The sequence below is a fragment of the Gavia stellata genome, chromosome 1 (assembly GCF_030936135.1).
Source record: "Gavia stellata isolate bGavSte3 chromosome 1, bGavSte3.hap2, whole genome shotgun sequence".
NCBI lineage: Eukaryota > Metazoa > Chordata > Aves > Gaviiformes > Gaviidae > Gavia > Gavia stellata.
Window position 1 is genome coordinate 98,126,773 of NC_082594.1, and position 25,882 is coordinate 98,152,654.

At 46.1% G+C, this 25,882-nt stretch overlaps 1 protein-coding gene across 1 annotated transcript; it reads left to right on the top strand.

The window, feature by feature from the left end:
• The first annotated feature begins 752 nt into the window (after positions 1-752).
• LOC104264575 (putative gastrointestinal growth factor xP4) lies at positions 753-25,882 on the top strand. The gene is given in 8 exon segments (XM_059818080.1): positions 753-846; positions 3,501-3,544; positions 3,547-3,633; positions 16,495-16,577; positions 18,602-18,820; positions 19,806-19,948; positions 21,631-21,780; positions 25,773-25,882. Coding segments are annotated over 8 exon segments (930 nt in total).

The window sequence follows — 25,882 nt, forward strand, 5'->3', positions numbered from 1 at the left end:
GTGTTTGGTGGAGATCGGACTCCACAGAGAAAATCAAGCCCAGGTCAGTGGCTACAGAGGCAGAGCACATCTCACTGCCTCGGATGGTGGAGCCCCTGCCTCCGTCAGAGGGACTCAGAGCCATCGCCCTCCCTGCCAGCAGCGGGCAGAGCAAACTGGGAGCATCCCTGTTTACACGTTGCCAAATGCAGGATCTTTTTCGCTGGCAGTCCTGCCTGCTGTGTAATGCTAGATATACTGCATGTGTGCTACACTGGGGTCAGCATTTCCCACCTTTCTGAATCTGAGGGCCACAGAGTTATTTTAAACAAAGCTGGGGACCATCCTGCACCATGCAGTCAAAATTATTTTTTATTCACAAGTAGAGATGCTTCTTTATTTATGCTGGTTTCCTTTTTCTGTTCACCCACCGGTACGCATGGGCACATGTTCATATTTAGAAAGATGTTTTTCTTTTTTTTTGGCAGCTGTTTGCAGATCACCCTCTGGTCACTAACAGACTGAGACTGGAGACTCAGAAATGATGTTCCAGATGATGAATTAATTCCCCTTCACTTTGCAATATAGGACAGTGAGCAAGTGCTGACCGCTGACTCCTGTGGGACTTGAAGCTCCTCATCCCTGCCTGAGACATGGGTGAGCTGGAGGGGAGAACGGCGACTGCCGTTCCCGGTAGCCCTCTGAGCGCTGCCAGCATCCCTTAGTGAGACACCAGGGACATCACTGTGAGACCTCTCCTTACGGAGACCTCCATGTCACGGGGGAGAGAAGTGCAGCTCCACCTGACCCATAGTCCCAATTTTCCCCAGTGCTACAGACAACCTGTGTATGCTATCCAGCAAGGGGGTAAGAACTGGGAGTGGAGGGGCTGCATGACTGCTCCTCCGCCACTTACCCGGGAGTACATATCTACCAGACACTGTTAAAAGAAAGGAGGGATAGTAACAAGTCCTTCTGCAAATCCGTTTGCATTTGGCTTTGTGCTTATGTGCCTCACTAAAGGAGAAACCCCATTTCTTGTTTTTTTTTCCCCAGCATTTGCAGCCCCTGTTCATTTTGCCCCTGGATTGAGCAGTATTTGAAGGCTCCCCATCACCTGCATAATTTAAGAAGTAAATAAAAAATATTGCTGTACACACACATAAAAGCATTGACTTGGTGATTCACCATGCTGAAGATAACTTATCTAGCAACTGGCAGAACACACACCCGGTGATAAACGAGAGCTGGGCTAGCGCTGGTGAGAATGACCAATTTGATGGTCAAACCTCCCTACCACGCAGACCTGACACTGAACCGGGTATCTTTGCCAGTCTTTGCCCAGGATCAGCCACCTGTCTGTTTATGGGACACCAACAATGCTAACAACATGTTAATCAAGTGACAAAAAAAAAAACAAAAAACCCAACAGCCAAAAAGCTCCTCCTCAGGCAAATGTAAATCGGAGTATTTGGACAAACACAACTGATATAAAATAAAAGCCTCAAAAGTGACTTTTTTCTGTGGACACACATCCTGCCTGAAGTCTGCAGGCGGAGGACAGGTGTGCAGAAGACGTCGTTCTGGCTCCTCACCACCTCGCTGGCTGTGGGGCTCAGCAGCACCCCAGAGAGTAAGCACAGTAGTTCGTATATCAGCATCCAGCGGTTGTACCGGCTGTAAAATCAAGCCATCTGGAATTAGCCTGTGCTGCTAGATAACATTTTTCATAGGGAGCTTGCTTCATTATCAAGAAATACTAAACGTTAAGTGAATATCATGCTCATAGGTGTAAAGCTATGTGCAGAGCTAAAACATAATTCAGTACGGGATCATGAATGACATGACGAACACAGCAAATTAAGACACTTTCAGTGTCTTTCCCGTCAGAATGAGGGAGGGGAGAGATTGGGGCGCCAATGATTTGTGTTTCTCTTAGCCATGGTAGCACAGTCACACGCAGATCTGCTTTCCCAGCAGCTCTGGCTTTTGAGCAGCTCAAAACTAACATTTTTCCCAATCTGATCAGGAATTACTGCAGCTTTTTTTTTTTTTCATTACTTCAGGTGATGAAAAGTAGATTTAATTTTGGATTTAAAGCATTCAGCAGCTCAAAGGAGGCAGCCCCATTCTACTCCCAGAGAATCAGGGAGTGAAGCTATGTAGCTGCTTTCAAATTGTGTACGGGTGCCTCTCACTCTGTTGTGTATGTGACATCAGGAAAAATAAAGCAGTGCTGAGAACATCCCTAAAGGATTACATTACAAAAGATAGAATTAATTTTCATCCTCCAACTTAAATGAACTAAAAAAATAAGCCAATATTCAGAAGTAAAGGAGATTTTCTAAATGTTTAGTTAATCTACTGTTAATAATGCAAATAAGATTTATTTAAATAAGTTTCTAAGGCATCATCCTGTATAATTCTTGCCATACAAAACTCAGAAATGTTCCTATGCAGGTGCCCTCAGCTCCCCTGGCAAAGGGGTATAAGAGCCACAGGGTCAGTCAGAGAATCTCTCAGGTGTTTGCAGTATGATGTCTATAGGAAGTACTCAACAAAATACGAAGAAAGGATTCCTGCTGGGGGTGTCAGTGCCCAGGCAGGGTGGGACAAGCTGTCGTGACTCAGACCTTCTGGCCTGACCTCTGGGGGCTTCCTCAGTGAGGTGGCTGTAGCAGAGCATTTCCAGTGGATGGAGGGGAAAAGGCCTGGCTCTGCCTCGGAGGGGGCCGAAGGCAGGCACCCCACTGACCAAGCCCGTCATTGCCGCCGCACTGGAGCTGATACTTTTTGCATGAGCCCCCTTTGCTTTTCGGATGGACCATCCCTGATAACGTTGCCAGCAGTTTCAGTGGCATCGCTCTCTTATTACAGCTAAGCCATACCCTGCTTCATGTTTACACCAAACCAGCTTTTAATACCTGATGTTTACACCTTGCCACCACTGTCAGCAGTCTGTTTCCACAGGGAACCAGAGCAGCGCAGTGTCACCCCCTCGGAGGCTCTTTGGGGCGATGTGTAGAGACATACCAGTCTGCACAGCAACGTTATGGCCGTACGCACAGATAGGTGCTAGGGACTTGATGATCTTACAGGTCTTTTCCAACCTTAGTCATTCTGTGATTCTGTGACTAACGTGAAGAGAGAGAAACCATTAAACTGGGAAGATTAGCATATTCCCCTTCTGACAGCAGGCCAAGACCATAACCTACTTCACTAAGTAGCCTTTGGCTTAGAGGATTGACCTGTGTTGGGCCTATTTATAGTGGAAGGCAATACACCCCTGAGTTCACAGCTATTTTTGATATTTGGCTGGCAGATCAAATATCAAATGCAACCCTGGAGGGGCTGCATTGATTAGTTAGGAAAAAATATTTATCGATTTCTGTGCTTTTATATATTTTTATGTAAATGTATGTATGTATGTGTATGCATATGTTTGTGTCGCATATAGGTAGATATGCATACATGTTGTTTTCCTCGTCCTTTGCTTTAGATAGACTGTAACTAATGTGAAGTGTGCCCAAAAGCAAGGGAAAACCATGGGTTTCTAGGCGTCACAGGTCATCACAATGTTTACAACAGATGTGTTGCTTTGACCCAACCATCCCAGATGTGCCCTGGTGCTTCGGCCCTGTCTCCAGGCAGTCAGTATCCACCAGAAGCACTGCCAGTTCTCCTCAGTTTTTAATGACAGGCCCTTGTGTCCGTGGCTTTCTCCCAGACCTGTGCTATGCTGAAGGCTCAGCACTGGTGCATCTACACTTTAAGATCCATGCTGGACTTTGCAGAATGGATCCTAGGGTCAACTAAACATCACACCACCTGCAGCTCAGTTGCTCTCTGGTTGATAGCACATTGCCACAGATTGAAGGAAAGCAGTACATGGTATAGGGACATGGTTTAGTGGTGGACTTGGCAGTGTTAGGTTTACAGTTGGACTTGATGATCTTAAGGGTCTTTTCCAACCCAAATGATTCTATGATCCTATAATATAGATATATGGCTGGCTACCTGCCAATGAGCACAGTGGCAAGGGCAGGTACGGCCCTGACATGAACGGGGGTGAAGGAGAAGCTGCTGGCTCCCCTCCCCTCTGCTGACCCCGGGGCCCTGTGACATGCAACCTTCAGGTCCCAGCGAGGAGACAGCCTGTGGTGTGGTGCAACCTCCGTGCCTGATTTACCAGGGATGCGGCATGGGAGGAGGCACTTGGGAATACCAGGGAGGCAAATGCCACTGTGTGCCAATAGCAGAGATCTCCTCCGCTAAGCGAGAACAACTGGGGAGCAAGAAGAAGTGCTAGGAGGTTATCCATGTACTGGCCTGAGCCAAAGGGAAACAATTCTATCTTGAGGCTATTAAGTACACGAACTGACTAGAAACAATCGATTTCTTTCTCTTGCAGCAAGCTAGAGCGCTGTGGGTTGGCTCAGGCAGGGGTGTGCTCAGCTGGTGGTGGAGGGAGGGAAGGGAAGGGGGAAACAGCAGGATGACCCTTTGGGACCCCTGGTACCCAGATTACAGGAACCGTTTAAACAAGCATCATTGGTTCACCCGTGTGCAGGAACCATGCCAGGGAAAGAGATGCTGAGGGCTGGATTGGGTCGCTCACACCTGGGTGTTGGGTGCCCTATAGCAAGCCCCCCAGGTCCTGTGTGATACCAACCAGTACCCAGGAGTGTCGCAGACGCCCTGGGGTAGTGCAGCCAGTGCTACAGGTGCAGGCAACCAAAGAAAGCCCTGCTGCAAAGCTCTTAGGGGCTCTGGCATGCCCAAACCCACAAGCAAGCACCATCAGGGTCATTTCCCCAGCACAACCCACAGAATGGGGTTTCTGCTTAAGGAGACCCTCCCACCAGGGTCTGCACTTAGGCAGCTGGGGCAGAAGGCTCTTGTCAAGAGAGGGGCAAGTGGTTTCTCTTGCAGAAGGGAGCCGAAGACCCTCTGGTTGGGTGAGGATGGCCGGGGAGAGCTGGGGTGGCAGCAGCGGGGCCAAGAGGGGCTCAGGGTAGGCAGGGTCCCCCATTGCCAGCACCTGCAAGCAGCTAGCAGGGCACCACCACCACTGTCCCTCCTCTTCCTCCTGCTGCACACCCGGTCCGTATGCCAGAAGAGGGAGTGCAAAGCCCACTCACAAAGCAGGGCACAGGGCTTTGGAAGATCAGAGCTTCCTAGGTTAAAATGCGCTAAATTTAAAAAGAAAAGAATAAAGACCCCTGTCTCTGGTAGTTAATCCCATCATATTTCCTGTTCCAATATTGCTGAAGAAGAAAAGGCAGGAGGAAAATATGGGGTTTGCAATTATCAGCCCTTCCTGTGCAACCCCAAGGGCTGGCAGGGCGGGAGCGGCTCTCCGGCGCTGCAGCACTTGTGTTTTCATGGGAATTGGGGAAAAAAGGCTCAGACGGCACAAGGAGCAAATGGATCTGTTGACAGCCCCGGAGGCCGGGAGCCTGTGCTCCTGGCTGTGCTCTCTTGCAGGCAGCAAGGTGTGGGGACAGGCAAAGGCTGGGGCAGCAGAGCTGTGTGCTGGCCGCAGGGTTAAACCTGCCGAATACAAACACTGCGATCCTGTCTCTTTCCATCTGCTGCAAGAATCTTGCATTTCAGAGGGGGTTTGCTCCTATGATTTCAACTCTAGATAATTAACCCTACCCTAGAGCTTGTGGAAGAGCATTATAAAACAGTTTTGCTAACTTTTAAGCCCAGGAGGCTTTGTATGGCGGACCAGAGAGGAAAGATATCTTCTAAGTTTAACTGCATGGAAGAGGGTGGGGTAAAGGACCTGCTGAAATCTGCTTTTCTTGCACTCCTTTCTTGCAGAGGGGGTGTGTGCTGCCTATGTCCTCTGAGCAAACTGGGCTAGGCAAGACCCCACAGGGAAAGGCTGGCACCCGAAGCTTGGGGCAGAGGGCTGATCCAGCATGTGTGACCTTGTTTCTTCAGGAGCGAGCACCAACCCAGGGTGAACAGAGGGGTTCAGGACACCCCTGCTGCCTCCTGGTTTGGGAAAGCAGGAGAAAAGGAGACGGACCATCTAAGTCTGGGGCTGCTGTCACATTTCCCTGGACACTAGTCCAGGGTGCATCAGATTAAAAGCCACCAGCCCAAGCAGGAACAAGCCGGCAACACAGCATAAGCCTGGGCTGGGCTGTTTTTCCCGGTGGCAAGGTGCAGTGACATTAAGCCCTATGAAGCCATTGCTGGCCCACACTGAGCTTCAGGTGAGAGGGAGTCGGAGGGGTAACCTGTACTGCAATTGGGAACCTGAAGCCATTAAAGTAAGTATTCACTATGGCATGTATATTTTTTATTTTAAAATGTCTATAAAGGTAAAAGGATAGTAAGAGAAAGTTATTTCCTTCTTCTAAATCTCATCCTCCTTGCAGCTGTGTCATGGGAGAGTAATGAGTTCAAGACAGGAATGGCCCAAATGTTAGTGAAACAAAGCACAGGATTTAAAGCACATCTGCTTTGTAGAGGTCTAGATGCCAAAGCCACTTCGATTTAACCAACTAAGAAGAGAAAGAAAGAAATCAAAGGAAAGAGAGCAAGAAATAAACTATATTTAAGGGTTATTTTCTCCCCATCAGTCCTACAGATAGATGACTCACATTTCTATATCATAGAGAAACATAAAGATGACAGATAGAGCATATAAAGACGTTTGTCCTCATCCTGTCCTCATCCACCCATTTTGCTATGACCACAGCACAGGAATTGGTCTCTTCAAGAACACACGTAAACTTGTTTTCTTTCTTTCTGTTAAAAGGTGAAGTGAATGAGGTCAGCCCAGTAGCAGAAAGTCCTGTTGGCGCTAGGATGGCCTACCTAACGTGAATGGGAACCAAACATTCATGCCGAGCTGAAGCCCTGACCCTGGGTCTAGTTAAAGCCAGTGAAGCTCACCTTTCCGGATCCCTCTGTGGCCAGACAGGCTCTTTCAGAAAGGGAGCAAGCCTCTTTGCCAAGGTTACCTTCTGCAGGACCTCCCAGCTGTCCTGATGGCATCTCCCTCTTGAAGTCTACTTGGAAGCTATTTTTTCAGGAGCATTTTAGCTGAGGGTATCTCATCAGGGTCACAGCTTCGCACCATCTCCAGTTCTGTATTTCCCAAGGGCCAACAATAGGGATCATTTGGTTTCGACATAGAAAATCTCTGAGACTAAGGTGATACCAAAAAATTCACCAAATTAGCCCTTAAACTAGCAATGATTTTGTTACATCACACAGCTACAATGGCCAAGTTTAGTTACAGCATGGGAAAAAAACCTCTGACTGAAAATTTCTGACCAGTGTGTTGGTTCCCATAACTGGGCAGGGAATGATCTAATCTAAGTTTGTATAAAGCTACACTTAGGAATGGCAAACAAAGCATTTACTAAATAATAGGTATTCTGAATAGATCCCAACACAAACATCAGGGGCTGTATAGGTGGCAACAAATAATTTGAATTAAATTATTGGCAGAGCTTTTTCTTACTGCTAACATAATTTCACTAAGTAAAAGTATTTTAAAGTGGCAGAGGGACTGAGCCAGGGTTTTTCTCCCAGTCCAGGCTAGAGTAGACAATGAGGGAAAAAACCCCAACCCCAAAACCTTCAGGTGTGGGCACTTGGCTGGGGGCCCAACTTCTGAGGCTTCGTTCTGACTCGCATAGTTCCCTTCTCAGTTTCTCCCCTTGCAGGTGGCCCTCCTTAATGCAAACAATTAAATGAGCATTAGGTGAAAGTGGCTGATCCTATTGCCTAATGAGAAGGACATTTGGCAAGAAGGTAAAGGCGCCTGGCTTGTTGTTCAGAAATCAGACCCTTTCTTATAGGGGCCTCATGTTCTCCACGTTTCTAAAGGTTTCCTTTGTTATCAAGGAGATGAATAATGATGTTTTGAACCTTTCCAAACTAAGTCCAGCCTAAAACCCAGAAACAGCGTTCGTAGAACAGAGTAACAGTGGGTTCCAGCAACCAGAAATTCACGTTCCAGTTTATATGCAATTAAACCTTTCTGGCCCTCCCATCAGCAATGGGTGCTGCCATTGCAACGCCCTTGGCTGCAAAGTGCTGTGGCCGTGGGGGACGGCTGGGGCTGTGTGCACAGCTGATCCCAGCAGCATTGGCCACACCACCTATAACGATGTCCTCCTTCAGCCCGGGGTGCAGGTCACCCCCAGCATCCCTATCGCACGGGGTAGCCCCAGGGAAGCAGCAGCCCCTGAACTCCCGAAAAGCCTCCTACAGAGCTAGAGCTGAGCCAGGCTGTGGCATGGGCTGTCGGAAAGCAGCTACCTGTTGGGTGATTGCCGGGGTGGCCAAATGTCACCAGAGGTAACAGAGTGTCCAGGATGGTCTGGTGCTGTGTTTCAGTATTTGCCTTCACCCTTTGGGAGGGATCTGTGATGTTACTGGACAGTGATGCCTGGTGGGATGGTTTGCTGCCCTTTTGGCTAAGCAAAACCACAGATGCAGCCCCCTTCCTTGAGAAAAGGTAAAAGCCCACAGGACGTCTCTGATTCTCCCACCAAAACCTCCCCTGGAGCAGCATTTGTTACCGCTGACACCAGCATATCCCCAGCCCTCTCCCTTCCTCGCCCTCCCCACACACCAGCATCCAGCTGTCTGAAACAGCGCCCAGTGTACTGCCTATCTGCCTATTTCCTTTTTCTCTCTCTATTCTTATTTGTAGTCCCTTCATCACTGGTTCCCACAGGACTGTCAATAGCATATTTGTCTAACACAGACAGTTTCACTGATGTGAATTCTCCACAGCCCATTGAATAGAGACTTTTTAATTGGGTTTTAGAATTTTTCCATTAGCAGAGGGACATTGGGAATTCAGGTCTCAATTCTGAAAAGCAAAATATGATAGAGAAGGAAACTGCTTGATTTACTGCAATATTAACATTTTTCTCCCTGTATTTATGGGCATGAATCAATTGCTGTTTTGCTACTGTGGACAGAAATGTGTTTGACAATTTACTTTATTGTGCTACAAATGAGAGATTTAATCCAGTGAGCCAATGTGAGAGCCCTCCTGGGCTACTGTATTGTCTGTGTGACAAATACAGAAAATGTGAACAATATCTTTTATCATCAAAATTTGATTACTTTCCTATTTGCACCTGAAAAGCTGTATGTTCTCAGTATCAGAGGTTTTTTCTGGCTTTAGCTCTCACTTTGCCTTGCAGATCTGAGATAAAGCCTTACATGAAAGGGAAAAAGATTGAGCTGGTGCCACCTCCTCAACAAGTGTGAAAGAGCAAAGCTGGGCCCCCTTTGGCCCTAGACACCAGCCTCCATGGTCACAACAAGAGGGCAAGCATTCATTTCTAGTATTCTCCCAGCTGCTGGGTATTCCTGACTCAGGGAATTCATGAACCAACTTTGCTATTTTTGTTTTTTTAAAAGCCCAGTTGGATTTTCCCTTCCAGGAAATGTTGTAAATGGCTTTTTATTGAGTGGACAGAGAGCTCTCTTGCTGTCTGTCCCATCCCAAAATACCTTCAGATTGGGAAGAATTGTCACAGCAGTGTTTTGCAAATGCAATCCTTGTAGGCAACAAGTTTCCATTTCCATCTACTCATCCTGACAAAACTTTATGTTGAAAAAAATCCCAGCCAACTCTAACAAGCAATGTTTTAATCCTGCTGGGTGCATTTGACCTAGTTCTTGCACCTCAGCTATAGTCCAGTGTGTTGCATCAGGGTTTGTTGGGTTACACTGGGTAAGGAGGATGCAGAAAGGGCAGCCTCAGGTGCCATTTCATCTGCTGTGGCATCCTTCATCCCAGATGGAGACAGCCAACATGTTCGTCTAGGCCAGAGCTAAAGACCTTTGTGGCTTCTGCAATGCTCTCAGCTGCAGTAACATATTATAAAACACACAGTAAAGAAAAATGTTCTTATTAAGAATTTATAATTTTGAGAGGAGGAAAAGATTTTTTTGCCTTTTCTGATTCTTGCCAAAACATTACTGTTTGCTTCATAAGCTCACTCTCTTTAAAATCCTTAAAAGGAAGGTTTTGCAGGAATTTTATAGCCAGATAGGTTGACTACAACCCCTGTGTGCCCCTATTTATATTACCAAGTGCTCTGACATTAATGACTGAATTATGCTAAAATGATACAGTACAGGCAATATTTATCAGCTGCTCCATGCTATTGCCCTAAGCACGTCAGTGTTTGGAGCTGCTGATGGGTCTCAGTGCTTCCCTGTCCCCTGTCCCGGGTGCAGGTGAGAGGCATTGGCCTGCTCGTACCCCTTGCTGGCTGCACTGTGGGCAATGCAATTTCACTGCACCTGGGAGCATCCTTCCCTCCCACCGGTCACCATGAGAGGGAACTGACCCAGAAACCCTCCCCACTTCACAAGCGGTGCTAGATTTGGGTCTTTCTTCTGGTAATCACAACCAGTCTGCGGGGTGGGTTTGCTTTGGGTTTTGGTGAGTTTCAGAAGCATCTCTGAGACTTCACCCATCACAGCATTTTCCATTCTCCAAACTGGGACATATTTACCAGATTCAATATTAAAACCAAACCAGATTATCTTGGTTTTGAGCTCAAAATTTTCATCAGATGATTAAACTCATCAATTCAGGAGAGTTTGAAAAGATGCTCCTAAAAATGATGAAAGTTGAAAGATGCAATGATAAAATTATAGGATCGGCCAGACTAAGCTAAATACATCCCTAGCCCAGTTCCCCGTGCCATGCATGGCCAGTTACAGGTGCTAACAGGAAAACTTCAAGAAGGAGTACACAGAATACAGTCATACACCGTATTCTTCTCATTTACAACCCCTGCCTCATCATTTCATTGAATGACTTCTGGTTATTGTATTCTGAGCAATGATGAGTAACATTAGTTAAAGTCTAGCCAGCCAGCGTCCTGTCCTCAAGAGCAGCAAGAGTGGTCATAGGGGCAGTGATACTTTCCCAGAATACCCTTCCAACCTCCAGTGATTTGCAGCTTAGACATTTCCTGAGATAGACATAAAGTTTGGGGATTTAATAGCCCCAAACGAGTTTTATTCTGAGTTCATCCAATTGCTTTGCAGACCCATGTGAAGTTTTAGCATCCACAACATCCTGCAGAAGGGAGCTCCACAGCTGAACTGCATTGAACCCACGTGCTCAGTGAAGAACCTTCTTCCTTCACGTGCTTTGAATCTGCCACTCAGGTGGTCAGACTTTTATATTAGACGAGACAATGATCTCTGCCTCCTGTGACCTGTATGGACCTTGCAGCCTGGAGAGACCTAGTCCGCACACGGTCATTCCTGGTGCAGATGCTGTCCCACACCATCATCCCCATCACGGGACCTTTTACAGGCTGGACATTGAGAACGTGGCATGAAAAAGTGCACGTACTGTGGATTTATAAGATGGCATAACAGTGTGAATCTCTGTGATTCTCTATCCCTTGCCTAATAATTGTTAACCTGCTGTTTGCTTTTCTCATGGTTGCTAAGCACTGAGCTGGTGTTTTCATAAAACTGTTATCTTCCATATGCTCATGTCATACTTACATCGCACTCACGCGTACCAGAGTGATCATAATCAGCCCAGGGCCTATCATTTAATTTGAAAAGATAGGATTGCTCCTTTCCCAGGTGTGCATCACTTCATATTTACAGACATTAAGCATCACCTGCCATCTTATTCTGCAGTCATTCGATTTTGCACAATTCATCTGAGCAATTGGCTCGTATCTATGCCACCAAAGAAATATTGTGTTGTCAACAAATTTTACCCTCTCGCCTCTTCTTCCAGATGATTTATGAGTTTGTAAAGCTGCAAAAGTCCCAGCATAACTCTCTGCAGGAGCCTCCTTGTGACCTCTCTCGGCAGTGAAAACCGTTCACTGGCTCCTGCCCTCTGCTTGTTACCCTGTTATTTATCCAGAAGAAAACTTCCCCGTCTGTCCTGTGACAGCTTAGTTTCTAAGATCCTGACACTCTTCAAAATCTCTTTTCATAGTTCATTGCTCCCATGAGCCAGAGGGCTTTTCTCAGCATCTCTTCTAATTACACTTCATCCTTTTTAACTTGGGGCAACCAGAACATCACAAAGTGATGCAGGCATGGGAGCAGCAGGGATTGTGGTGGTATCAAAATTATGTTTGCCGCTTTGTACTCAGTCCCTTTCCTAATAACTACTGAAACTCAATTTGCCTTTTTGACACTTTGAATATTCAGTTGGCATAGCCACAGTGATGCAAAGCTATCTGAGTGACAATAGCTAATTTGCAGCCCATCTTTGTGTTTATATAATTGGGATACTCTTCCTCCACACACTTTACTTTGCACTTACCCACTCTGCCTTTCATTTGCCATTTATCACCCAGTCAGTCTTGTAAGATATTTCTGCAATTGTTCAGTTACCTGCACTTTTGAGAAACATGAAAAATAATTCTGAATCATCAGCATATTCATCACCTCATTATTCACCAAACATTCCTGGTCATCTATGAATATGTTGAACAACAAAAATACTCACCTCTCCCTTGTGATTGCTGACCTTTGTCTCCAATCTTAAAAGAAGTTATTTGTTTACCTCTTTATGATTTTACTTTCCTGTGGTCAGGCTTTTTTTTTTTTCTGTTTTCTTTATTTGGCTTTGAAAAAAAGTCTTTTTTCTTCTAGCAGCTTCCTTTGCTCTACCATTTAATTATTCTGGATCTATATGTGTGCCTGAGGACAACCTTCTCATATTTTTTGTCTGATGGTAAATATTTACTCTGTGTCTTTAAATAGCACCCTGCTGTTTGTGAACATTTCACCCATTTTACTCTTCCTTTAACTTCCATTTAATAAGTCTCCCTCGTTTATATGTTTCCCTTTTCAGAAGGTAATAGATCAGGATTTGGGCTCTTTTATTGCTTGGGGCATGGTAAACTGGAATGCATCACAACCACTGTCATAAAGAGACCTTTCAAGGGCCACATCTTGAAACAGATCCTCCACATTTCTCATGCCCAATTCAAGAGTTTCTTGCCCTCTCTGGGTCACTGCAAAACTGACAGGGTCTAGAAAAGCTACGAAATGCATCTTTCCCTGCCTTGCTGGTTACAGGCAGTGTGTCCTTTTCTCCACAGGCTGGTCCCCACCTCATCTCAGGAACGATAAGCATTTTCTGGTATTGCTTTTGTGTTCGCAAAAAAAAAAAAGAAGGCAAATACTGGCAATGCAGATATCACCAGCTGCTTGGAGAACCCAGAAGCATTAGGAAAAATAATAGGCTTGGATCCACATTTCTAAACTGGTGCTGAGCTTTGCAGTTGCAACCAAAACTTTTTGCAATGTATTGGAAGTTGAAATTCAGGCTTTTAGGTTTGACTCAGCTCTGAGTTACATATTTGATTAACTTCAGGTAATTATTTTTTTCATTTTACCTTGTGTAAGGATGTTGGCCACAGAAATGTCACAAAAGCCCTCCTCCAGCACTGTCTATTGTTTGTAGAAATGACATATTCTTTTACAGAATTCCCCTGAAGGAGTCTGTACACACCAGGTTAAAGTTGGTTTTGACACCTGCGTTTTAGTATATCTCAGGTAGGTATGTTTATCGAAGCCGTGGATCTCAATGCTTACTTTGAACTGTCCACTCCCAGAATTAAGGTGTAGGGTTTTCTCTGTTTAATTTTTGAACCCACAGTGTTATTTGGTAGATAGGCAGATAACATCCTGATTTGAGGACTTTTGTGTGCTAACTCATATAGTTAAAATATGTGGGAAGCTAACAGCCCTCTCCCTTATTTACACTAGAAATGCCAGGGCTGGCTCACTGCTCCCAAGCATGGATCAACACATCTTACACAACAGGTCGTCAGAGATCATACAGTACCTCTAATCCCTACAACTTTCTTCTTTTTCCTATTTTTTTTTTTTTTTTCATTTACAACTCAATGTTTCTTTCTCTTTCTGTAGTTTCTTCTCCAGACTTGTTCAGATTTTGGTCCAACTGAGGGTGAGTTTAGCAGCTTGGGGAGACAAGAAGTGTGGTGGGACACTGTCTGCTGCAGTAACCTACATCCGAATGTAGGTGTACATGAGGGTCACAGAGTTCCTCTCTATAACCGATATCTCCTGACTCAGTGCCTTGCCTGTTTTCCCTAGTGACACATATCTGCCCCTGTTCTGATGGCTGATGTTTTTATGCAACAAGTTTCTCTATAGCGTGGCTTGCAAAAGTAAACCAGGCAGCAACCATGCAACTGGAGCACTGCAAAACCTTTGGCTGGACTCCAGGGGCTTACACATATAAATGTGTTTAAATTTTTCCAAAAAACTCACCTGTCCTATATTTCAGCCTGTGTTTAACAACATGCACGGTTTCAATCTTTAGAGTCTCACACACTGTAGTTAGGTCCGGCTGTGTTTTCCTAGATGTGATATTTTTAAGCTTCCCTGTGAAGCATTTCTTGGCTGATTGCTTCTGAAATGGGGGATACCCTGAAAGAAAAAGGGAAAGCCAGCCCCAGTCCGTGCCCGGCAAGGGTGACCAAAACGAACGGCAAGGTACAGGTGGTACCACTCTGCGCGGACACCTCCGAGCTGCAGCACAGCTCCTGCCTGCTCTGTGGGAAACCAAATTTGTGAGCATGTTCTACAACAAACCTGTATCTAAAAATAACATGGTTAGACACCTCCCACACACACTCAAAATATTGACCTTTAAGCTTCAAAAACACGGGGATTTCCTATGTGGGCTAGAGAATAACCTCTGCTATGGAAGCCCAGTACAAATCTGAGACCATGATGCTTGTTACGGGAGCTGAGCTGCGAATCTTACTGGGAAACTCTTCCTGGTATTTTTGCTTCTGTTCAAATGCACACTCCTGCACAATCCCAACAACCTTGCTAGCCTCTTGAAACTCCCATTCCCAGATGTGTTTGGCACAGAAATAAATGACTACAGGCTCAGAACAGGAAGGAAAATTAGGAATTGACTGCAACATGGCTGAAACATTCTATTACAAGTTTTTCAGCCTCCAGGTAACTCTAATTTACACCAGGGACTGGGGAGGACTGGAATGATTTCTGCCATTAGCCCAGGACCCCTGCTGCATACAGAAACCTGCAGCTCCAAATCCAGCCTCCTACTTTATTTATCTTTATTTAATTTTCTCTAGGTTTTAACAGGAGCAGCAAGGAAGCTTGTTGTTTTACCATGCCTTTCATGGACAAGCAGCACATGGGAATGTGCCTGTCGAAAACACAAGGGTCCACAGGACAGTAGCTAGAAGAGACCCACATCCCTCATTCCAGCCACAGCATCTTGCCCAGAGATGCACGCTGAGATGAACATCCCCATGTCGGGAGCCCAGACCCTGCCCACAGACGCAGCAGCTGCCCGCTGTGAGGGTACCCTATGTGTACACACACACGGGTGGTTTGTGTTGGTGCCGTACACAAACCACCCGCATAACTTGTCATGGCAGAGCAGCCCTACGACATGGTCCTATGGTCTCCATGGTAAGTACACCCTGAAAAGTACACCCTTTAAACGCTGTGGTCCTACAGACCTTGCCATGGGGGAGAGCAGGTGTCTCCATTACCTGTTCCCCCACACCACCCCTTGGGTACCTCCAAAAGGGATGGAGGAAGGGAGATATAGCAGGGCACCAGTGGCTGTCGTGAAGCAAGGCAAACAGTAAGCCTAATGATAAGGGAGGAGAGTACTACTCATTGCTATGGTTTCTATAAACACTCTCATTAAAAAAACAGTATTGCAGTGAAAGAGTGGCATGTAGTGAGGTGCACCTAAGTGGTGGTGTTAGATTATACCTGCTCCTGAGTCTCTCCTCCTACTGAGCGTCCCTTGCACAGCTGGAAGGAGCAAAATTGCTGAAGACTCCCTGCTCCTTTGTCTCTGATTTTTTTCTCTTTTGTGATGATTTATTTTAGGGAGCACTCAAAACTTGGGATTTATTTTGTGGGCTCACATGCAGTGGTATTGGCCCAAAGACAGACTTCTTAGGTCAGCACTCATACCAGCAGTTATCACAAAAGGAAATTCCCTTTAGGACAAAAAGCTCCCTTTAGGATGAAAAACTAAGTTGTACTGTCGGTTGCTGGTTCTTTGTTTTTAAGTGAAAAGAAAAAGAAAAAAACACCCACATCCTCTAAAAGTTCTGCAATATCAGAATAAAAAGTTGCAGCCTGTTACTGACCCGCAGCAAGGTCCATTTCCTTGCTGGGAAGGAAATGGGAGCACCACAGTTCAGCTAAAAGCGCTGTGGGACCGGAGAAGGTGGTGAGGGAGGGCACAGAGGCTGGAGAGGACGAAGGAGCCCTTCAAGCCCCTCTGGCCAAGGGCACTTGCAGAGCCTGGGCACCCTACGCTGAGTTACCAAAAGGTCTAGGTAGGTGCTGGCCTCAGGGAAGGAAACACATTTACAGGGAAACCCCAGATAACTTTCAAGGCTTTGCTGTATAAACATATTAAAGATCTTAAAGTAATCCGCTGGCAGAACGCAAGAAGCTTATTTCTTTTGGTGTGTTTGTTTTAAGATGCCAATCAAATGCTCTTTCCGCAGCAAAAACTCAAGTGGTAGATTTGCCTTTGTGCACGCAGTTGGGATCGGGCCCAAGAGGTGACAGCCCACAGATAAGGACTTAATTAATGTCCAGTAAGAAGCAGGAGGGACAAATGTTATCGGCAGTTTCACCTGACTCACGTGATGGGCCGATAATCTATTGAGAACTCCATGGAGGTCTGAAAGCAGCGCGATCCCCACCTTGGGATGACTGTTTTCCTCTCATGCATGGGCACTGTTTCAGCCAACCTCTCCCCCTGCATCATGAGGAGAAAGCTGATGGAAAAATTACTAATGACTTCGCTGGACCAGGCATCACGATGGGCCTTTGGGAGCACTGTCGACATTGCCGTAAGGAGAAAACTGGATTTTTAAGTTTTAAGTAAGAAGTCTGATGTTTTCTCCCAGTGATGGAGGTAAAAGGCATGATATGAACTGTTGAGTGCTGGAACACAGTCCTCTTCTGCCTGCAGCTTGGTATCTTGTGAAACGAAGGATACACAAAATGCCTGGTTTACAAATCATGACTTTCAATGAGAAATGCCATCAATATATTAAATAGGGATGGACATAAATAAAGTCCATAAAATATTAAATAAGTTAAACAGCAGGAAAATGAGCTCTATTATTTTTTCCCTTGCAGACCAAAATCCCTCCCACAGGGTTCAAAATACTTCTAAGAAAATAAATTACCTTCAAAACATAACTATAGAAGTCATAGAATTTTAACTATAGAAGTTAAAAGTTCTCGCTTTGAACTTTGTCAAGGAAAGAGGCACAAAACAAACTTATATATAATAACAATGGGTGTGAAGACACAATTCTGTCAAAGATCAAAAAAAATTGCATTGAATCCCTTTTTTGGTGAAGAACAGGAAAAATTCCCTTGTGGTTTTCCCATGGGAAAAGGGATGCTGCAGAGCACCATGGGGGCTGTGGCTGGCCCTGCCCACTCTGCGGGTGCTTCCTTTCGGGAGGATGCAGAGATGGTCCCACCATCCCGCTGCTCATCTCCCCCTCCCTGGCACTGCTCTGCTTGTGTTCAAGCATTGGGAAGTAGCTAGAAGTTACGAAAAGTTACAGTAAATGGTAGAAAAATGTCCAAAAGGGAGATTAAAGCCTGACTGGGCAGTCTAAGTCCCAGGGTCTGTTGTCCTGAAACAGCCCAAAGGATGTCTTAGAGGCCACCCTTGAAACCAGAAGAAAAGCAATCGGGAAATTAATAGGTCAAATGTGGTGCTTCAGAATTTTGTCTTTGGCAAATCACGTGCCTGTGGTTTTGGACCGGTTGCGAAGCAATACACTGCTCTGGGGACTGGGCAGAGGGGATGGGGGCAGCCCCTGCCATGGCCCCCCCTGGGATAGGACCCACAAGCTCTAGGAGCTTGACCTTCCTCCTTGTGTAGGACAGCAACTCCAAAATATCGGCTGGGGCACTTGGGTCTGACCCCTGGATGAGCACAGTACCTGTGCGTTGGGCTGAGATCATATATAAACTCTTCTTTCCTCTCTTGAGCCTCTTTATGCTGTTGTCCCTCTCTTTTTTTTTTTTTTCCTGATTTTACCTTCTTTTCCTGTTCCAAACTGGCACAAATTGCCTTATGTGTGGAAACAAACAGCGGCCTCAGCCAGGCTCGATATTTCACAGTCACACCTTCCACTTTCTGTATTTACATATTTTCTTCAGGTGCACGATTTGTCCTGTGGTATCCTGAAGCTTGGAAGTGTCACAAGTCCAGCCATCCTGGCTTACCCATTTCAAAGTAAGCATAACCAAAACCTTTAGGGCACGGAAAAATTGAGGCAGAAAAGATACACATGGATAGGAAATATATGTACATATTTTTCAGTAGTGGCAACCTTTTAAAGCTGCCCAGAGCTCTGAAATACTCTAATGGCAATGAAATCAGCTGGGGCTGCCAGAGGCACCCAGCAGCATCCATTTAATAGATTATGGGATCACGTAATAGATATGTATCTATAGGTACGTAATAGATAAGTGATCAATAGCTCACAAGAGCCTAGAAATTTATCTCAGGGATATCAAAATATGCATGGCAACATTTCCTAATTAAACAAAGGAAAACCCAACCTCTGGGTGAAGCATCGGATGGAACAATGTTATCAGACCTAGCCGGGCAAACACGAGGAGCATATAAAACAAGCTGCTCCCAGGGAGAGCGGCACCTCTCCTCCACCCGCCTTCCGAGAGCAATGGATCTCAAAGTGACCTGTGTGCTCTCCGTCATCCTCGTCGTAGCCCTCAGCACCTTGGCAGAGGGAAAGACAGTACCAAGTAAGTACATTCATCTGCTGTTGCCTTCACAGTTATGTATGTGGGCCTGATCCTATTGACTGTAACTGCAGCAAGAGCGTGTCTCCAGTTTACTTATCAGACAGCGAGTGTCTTGCTCTGGTACTGTGACCAAAGTTGGAGCCTACTTTTTAATTTTTTCAGAGAAATCTATGGCGAAATAAAGAAGACTGCAGGTGAATTCTTGTTTCGGTGGACTAACCAGAAACCTGCTGCAAATGCAGAGGGACCGACATGCCCAGGAGCTTGCTAGAACAGAACTAGGACTGGAACAGGAGACAGCTTTGTCTAAATAGTCTTCTGACATTTATTTTATGCTATTTTGCCACATGAATACAATTTCAAAGGAGTCTATCTGCCTCCTCAATAAAAGACAAGTCATTTAGGCAACTTAAGAAGTGGAAAGCAAGTAACTCAGTGACAGACACCTAGGGACATCTCAAGAATTTCTTGGTTGCGGATGACTGTGCAGTAAACTTAAAATGTTAAAAGTATAGCCGCAACTATTTGCATGTAATCCTATGTTTTTATAGTCACCTGACGAGAATGCAAAGATGATTTATCTTTACACCTGGTCGAATATCCACTGGACCCTTAACTCTTTCTTTACATGAGATGGTCAAAGCAACACATTTACTAGCATGACATTTGGAGTTATGGGATTTTACCATTTGATGTGGTCTGTTTGAAGCCCACAGACCCCACTGTGCTGGGCTGGCTTGGCTGCAAGTGATACCACAGATTCTCAAAGGGTGGAGTACAACCCTAACTGAAATTGGTGGGAGTTTAAAAGCAGCTTTTAAACTGCACAAATTCTGGTCTTAGCAAGCAGCAGAAAAGGTACACTTGCAAAGATGGACAGAGTCTAGGGAAAGATCATTGTTCCCAGTGTACATCTGATAAATGCACCTCCGCTAACGAATGTGCAAACTGACACCCAGTAACTTGCTATTTCTGTCCTGAACAGCAAGATGCCAGTGTAAAGTGGCCCCTGGGGAGCGGAGGAACTGCGGCTACCCGGGAATCTCAGCAGCGGAGTGCAGGAAAGCTGGGTGCTGCTTCAATGCTTCATTCCCCGGATTTCCATGGTGCTTTGCTCCTAAAGCAAAGAAAGGTAATATCTCTGCCAGAAACACGGATTTACCTAGTGTTTGATTATGCAGAAATGTGTACAACCGGGGAGCAGCTCTGCTTTTCTTCTTAGGCCAACAAAATGGGCACAAACCTCTATTAGAAGACCACTGGTAGTAAAATGCAAAGTCAAACTTTGCTTACCCATCAGTCTTTTGTCTCATCCTCTTCACACAATACATTTCCTCTTCCTTCAGGCTTCTAGTTATCAAATAGTCCATGCTGATTATTTAAAAACATTTCACTGTCATTTGTGGTCTTGTTCATCAGCAGAGCAAGGGATTCTCAGCACTTATTTAAATGGGTTTTCTGTGTGGCTGAGGAGGACTTTAGCACTGCATGTCAAAGTCCTGAGTAGGTAAGTCCCTCTGCAGTTGTTTGATACCTGTACAAAAGACCACAGGCATCCTGCAACTTCTAGGTTTTTTGCTTTTTTCTCCAGCCTGTTTTGATAATTGCTACTTCCTCTCCTGCCTGTTTCCCAGCATAATTCCACTTGGTGGTTCTTTTTTTCTCTCCCATTTTTGCTCCCAGCCTTTGTTCAATGAAATCTCCAAAATATCCCAGGGGAAATCCTTTTCTCTATTAGATTTTTCCTTCTAAAGCTTCTGAAGTCCTGCTTCCATTTTTTGCCTGTGTTTTCTCAGAGAGGGTAAGAGCTGCTCTCCCAGTCCTTCAAGGACTGGGTGTATATTTTACGTGACTGCTGAATGTAAGCTACATTTTCTGGGCTGACTGCACGACTCCTTCTTAGGAAAACTTCAGGGGAACTTCAGGGCAATCTCAGCAGTTGCACAGGTGAAACGAAAGGAAGTGAGGCTGCAAAGGCAACAGTACCCAATAAAAGAACTTGATATCAATCAAGATTGGTCAACAGAGCTCAGAATTGTTGGAGGAAAAAAATAATTTTGCTTTTGAACACTGTTTGGATTTAATGAAAGTCTTGAAAAAAGAATGGCAGCACCCTACAGTGTCATTTTCACAGTAGTGGTTTTCTGAGCAAAACTGTTTCAGGAGAGGAAAACTGAGTTATTCAGGCTGGGTGGTATAACCTCTTTACTTGTGATTTTACTTTAAATTGCCTGGATGAGCTGTGGTTTCCTCCTAAATGACCTACCTCCTTTCCATAACTCAAGTTGGCATGCAGAAGAGGCTGGGTTTTTCTCTCCCCGTGTTACTCAGGCTGCTCTGGGGTTAGCATTGGGTCAGCTCATGAATATACCCTGGTCCAAGGCCAGTGTCTGTGATACCATTACAGGAGACACAGCTTTTCACTCCATTACTGGATCTAGGAAAGGTAAAGCTGGTCACTGCCTACCAGACACTTCCAGGGACAAATTTTTCCCTCTCTGGCGCCTGGGGCACAGCAGCAATTCCTCACCCCTTGGTATTTAGTTTTGCCTAGCAGGCATGGTAAGGATTTGCGTGAACGGTGGGCATGGTGGCGTTGGGTTGATGGTTGGACTTGATGATCTTATAGGTCTTTTCCAACCTTAATGATTCTGTGATTCTGTGAAATTGGTATGGAGAAGGTCATCATGGCTGTCATGTCTGCTCACTGACCTCACCTTCATGGCTTGCCTTTTGTTTGTGAATTATGCGGCCAGGTAAACGGAGCATAAAGTAACACGGCCTCCTTCCTTCCTTCATTTTTGCTTTACGCAGTTAGGAAATTATGTCCCAACGATCCTCAGGCCAGGATAAACTGCGGCTTCCCCGGCATCACGGCTAAGGAGTGCGAAAGGAAGGGGTGCTGCTTCAGGGCACACCCCGCTGGTGTCCCCTGGTGCTTCTACCACCGCGTGGTGGAGGAAGGTAAAGTCCTGCACGAGACATCGTCCCCGCGGATGCACCACGGCTTCTGGCAGGGTCCATGCTGTGCCCGGGCTTGGTGTGCTGTGCCAGCCTGGCGCGGAGGGAGGCCATGCTCAAGGGATAGAGCAGGACGGGGCGTCCTCCCCTTCCCGGTGTGGGTGCAGAGCTTCCTCACCCAGGGCATGAGCAGAAAAGAGGTGGCTAAACCCTTAAAAGACTGGCTTTTTGGATGGGTGTTGCCAATACATCTGATCCATGGACATGCGGACAATGTGGCTGCACAGGTAGTCTGGGCTCAGGTGTAAGCTCAAGCCCTCAGCTAATGTGATGGAGGTGCAGCTACCAAACTCACATCTACTTTACCATGAGATAAAAGGCTTTGCTTTAGAAATGTGAAATGAAACTTACTGAAATTTCTGATCCCCTACTTCAATTTTTTTAATTAGGATTGACCTTTCAGCGTATCTAACGTAGATAAAAAATAGCCTCAGTCAATTCCAACCCACCCCTTGTACTGGAAGCAAATCACCATAATTTGGTTTTACTGGTCTGAATCATAGTTAGGAAACATATGTACGGGGGGGCGGGGGGAAGCAATTGCTAAAAAATTGCCTTTTTGATGTCCTACATCTAAGCAAAACACTTCCTAGCATCTTGTGTAATTAATGGAGAAAACATGTCCCTTAATCTGCCTCTCATTACCTCCCCAGCTTGTTAAAGACGAAACTTCCATCAAGAACCTTGCGATCTTTGGACCTACTCTAATGGGAAACAACAGCTGGAGGTCCCAACTCAGACTTTATGGTTTGCAATGGTTATGATTTTTTGGTCATTTTTACCTCGGATTGACTCCTTTCTGATGAAAAGTTACTTGCAGCTTTTATTCTTTCAGTAGGCTAGTACCGTGCAGGTTTTCACTGTAATAAAAGAACTAAGACACAATTTGTGAGTTCTCTGCTGTCTATTTTAAAGCTGTGTATTTCTCTGTTTCCCAGGAAATTCAGCATCTTAGCAACCCGCTGATGAGAGAGTAGTCACTAACACTTCCGAAAGGAACATGGCACTCAGCTTTTTGTGTTGTTACACTTCACACTTGCAAGTGACTGCTTGCATTTGTTAGCTGACACGTGGCTTCACTCAGGCCCCTCGCCCTTCTGAATACTGAAAATATTCAGTGTTTCCCTTTATGTTTCCCTTTATCTTTCCCTTTATATAGCTACAGCTGTAGGTTTGGGCTTTTTTTTTTTTTCCCTCAAGACACAGGGAAGGCTAGCTTCGTTAGCTGACCACCGAGCTGGTCTGACACAGACACCTCCTGCTCTCTGCATCACCATGTCTCTGGTGCTGCCAATCCCTCGGTGCTGCGACCAGCGGGGCACGGAGTAGCTCAGGAAGGCAGGTACCCACCTGGCACCCTGCCTAACCCAACACGGCCCCCGTCTGCTGATGCAACACGCAGCTGAATCACCGGGCACTCTCACCGTTAACCAGCGTCCCCACAGGTGGGTCCCATGGGTCATGCTCAGGAAAAGTCTCTGCAAAGCTAAAAGCAAGAAACAGGTCCCCCTGGCCCTGACCTATACCTGAAACAGAGCCTGCTGTGTCTCTCCAGACGCAGGAGAAGCTCCTGGTCCCCAGGCGAGTGTGACTGCTTGCTCCTGGCTGTCTTTAATGCTCGGCACAACCGCTGGAATGCTTCCCCTCCTCAGCTGAGCGAGAGCACAGCGGAGAGCCTCTAAGAGCACTATTGGGAACAAAATGGGTAATGCAAGACTGCCACGGCAGCAAGCCATGCTCAGGGCTTCGCAGGAAAGAAGAGTCGTGCAGGGATGTGCTGCAAGGAGAGAGAAAATGGCAGAGACACATGCCTCCTCAGAGATTTCTCCAAGTACACTTTTGTGATGAGTAAGTTTATCCAAGCAGGTAAAAATTAGTCATTGATAAAACTTCATTATCTCGCACTTACAGTAGGCTCAATAATACCATTTGAATATGGTAGGGTATTGGTTGTAAGAGGAGCAACAAACTGACGAGTTTACTGAAGGTCGTTGAAGGTCTTTGCTAAGGAAGGTTTGGCTCTGTGGCCCAGGTGAATTTGGAGGGCCTAAGCACAGTGTAATCACGATAATACTGCACTGCAAAACCTGGTGCAACGACTAGGTGCATTCACCAGGTAACGGGGCCTTCACAGGAGTCTCGCTGGGAGAAAGAATGAAAACGCAGCCACACTGAACAGGATAACCCTAACTAGTGCTGTGAGAAATCACCTGCAGGGACTGAAATTAGGCTGCCAGAGTCAGCGTTCTTCCAGGGCAGAGCTCTCACTGAGCCACACGTACTCACCAAAAGGCTTTTCCTTCTGCAGAGGCACGTGCCGACGTGTGCAACACAGAGTGTAAGGTGGCACGCCGGTATTTCACAGGGGCAGGCTCAGATGGATAACCGCTTACTACTCTTGTCTCACCCTCCCCGATCTCTCCGTTGGGGTTGTGCCAGTGAGGCAGGCGCAGGTCAGTGGTCCTGCTGATCCTCCCCCACCACAGTGTACTGGGGCTGTATTTGGCTTTGCAAGAAAAATTGTGAACAGCAATGTCCTAGTAAGGGGGGTGGTGGGTACACTGGCATCCTCTGCTGCAAAACCTGGTTGGAAACTCAGCCTGGCAAAGCACAGCAGCTGAAACTCCAGGAAACTGCTTGAGCCCCTCTGTTGAAATGGTCTGCGTGTTGGCGTGGAGAAAAACAGCTGTGACAGTGCAGGTAAGCCACGCTGACAGCAGTCTAACCCCAAAGGGATGAAGCACGAAGGGCTGAACTTGCTCACTTGCTGTCCCTGATCATGGTGTCCCCCGCCAAAACCATTAACTGCTGTGTGCTGACCAGCAAACCATTCCCCACAGCACCCTAAGCCAAGGCACTGGGTCATGCGATTGCTCTGGACATTTGAGGTTATAAATCAGAGTTAGTTGCTCATAGCGCAAAGAATTACGACCTAAGGATCTGTCATCATCAGTAAGTCCTAGGGGATGATAGCTATTCTGGGAATGTACATTAAGTAAATGCTTGAGGTCTCTCTATGTAGACTGTTATCCACACCCACCCAAATGCACTTGAAAAAACTGCCTAGAATTCTTAAAATTAACATTTTTGGTGAGAAAACAAGCTGGCAAAACCTGAATAAAAGCCACAGCCACTGAGGATTTGAAGATGGCAGGCAGAGACAAGGTAGAACAAAGCAAGATCCCAAAACAGGAATGCACACCGAAGAGGAGTGTGCAGGACCTGCAGAGATGTGGCTACAGAAGGAGGGACCTTCCTCTCCTCACCTTCAGGGTCATGCTGCGGGCTCCCCACACCTGAGTCAGTCACCATGGGCCCCATTCACAGCCCTCAGAGAGAAAAAGACACCCCTGGGCTGAAAATCCTCTGGCTAATTCAGATGTCCCCAGTAGGGCGAATTGAACTGCCCAAAAAGGCCGCCTTCCTGCCCGGCTCCAAGGGATGTCTAGACAAGCAGCTGTATGTATCTGCTCTTCTTCCTTGGGTTTTCCCATCAGTGCCTTTTGGTGCTGGAGAGAGCCGCTCAAGGGACAGGAGAGAGATGGGGAACGCCACTGCCCTGGCACAGATTTCTGACTTGATGCTCGCTTTCCTAGCTGACCTGGTGGCAGAGGCCCAAGAAAGACAAATCACTGCACGGGAACAGAGGTGTCCTGGCTGCTGGCAATGGATTGCCTTTTGGAGCTCACAGTCTGGCCAGCAGATAGACACAAGTAGATACCCGTAGTTTGTTCATTTATTTTGCGTCAATATATCAACAAGCTTCACTAGCTAACGTGATTGAAATAGCTTGACATTATTGGATTGTGTAAAGTCTGTCCTTTTCTGCCCCTTTTTCATCTTTTTTTTTCATTCTTTTTGCTTGTATGTAGCTCTATCCAGCACTAGGAAGAGAAATTAAAACAGAAACTTTAAAACTGTTTTTAGTGTTCCAGGCCGGTTACTTTACCCAATTAATCCGTATAATGGAAAGAAATCCGAGTGCACCCCCAATGCCTCGAGACCGATGGGTGGCCACACTGGGTCGTTTCAGACGTTCATCTAG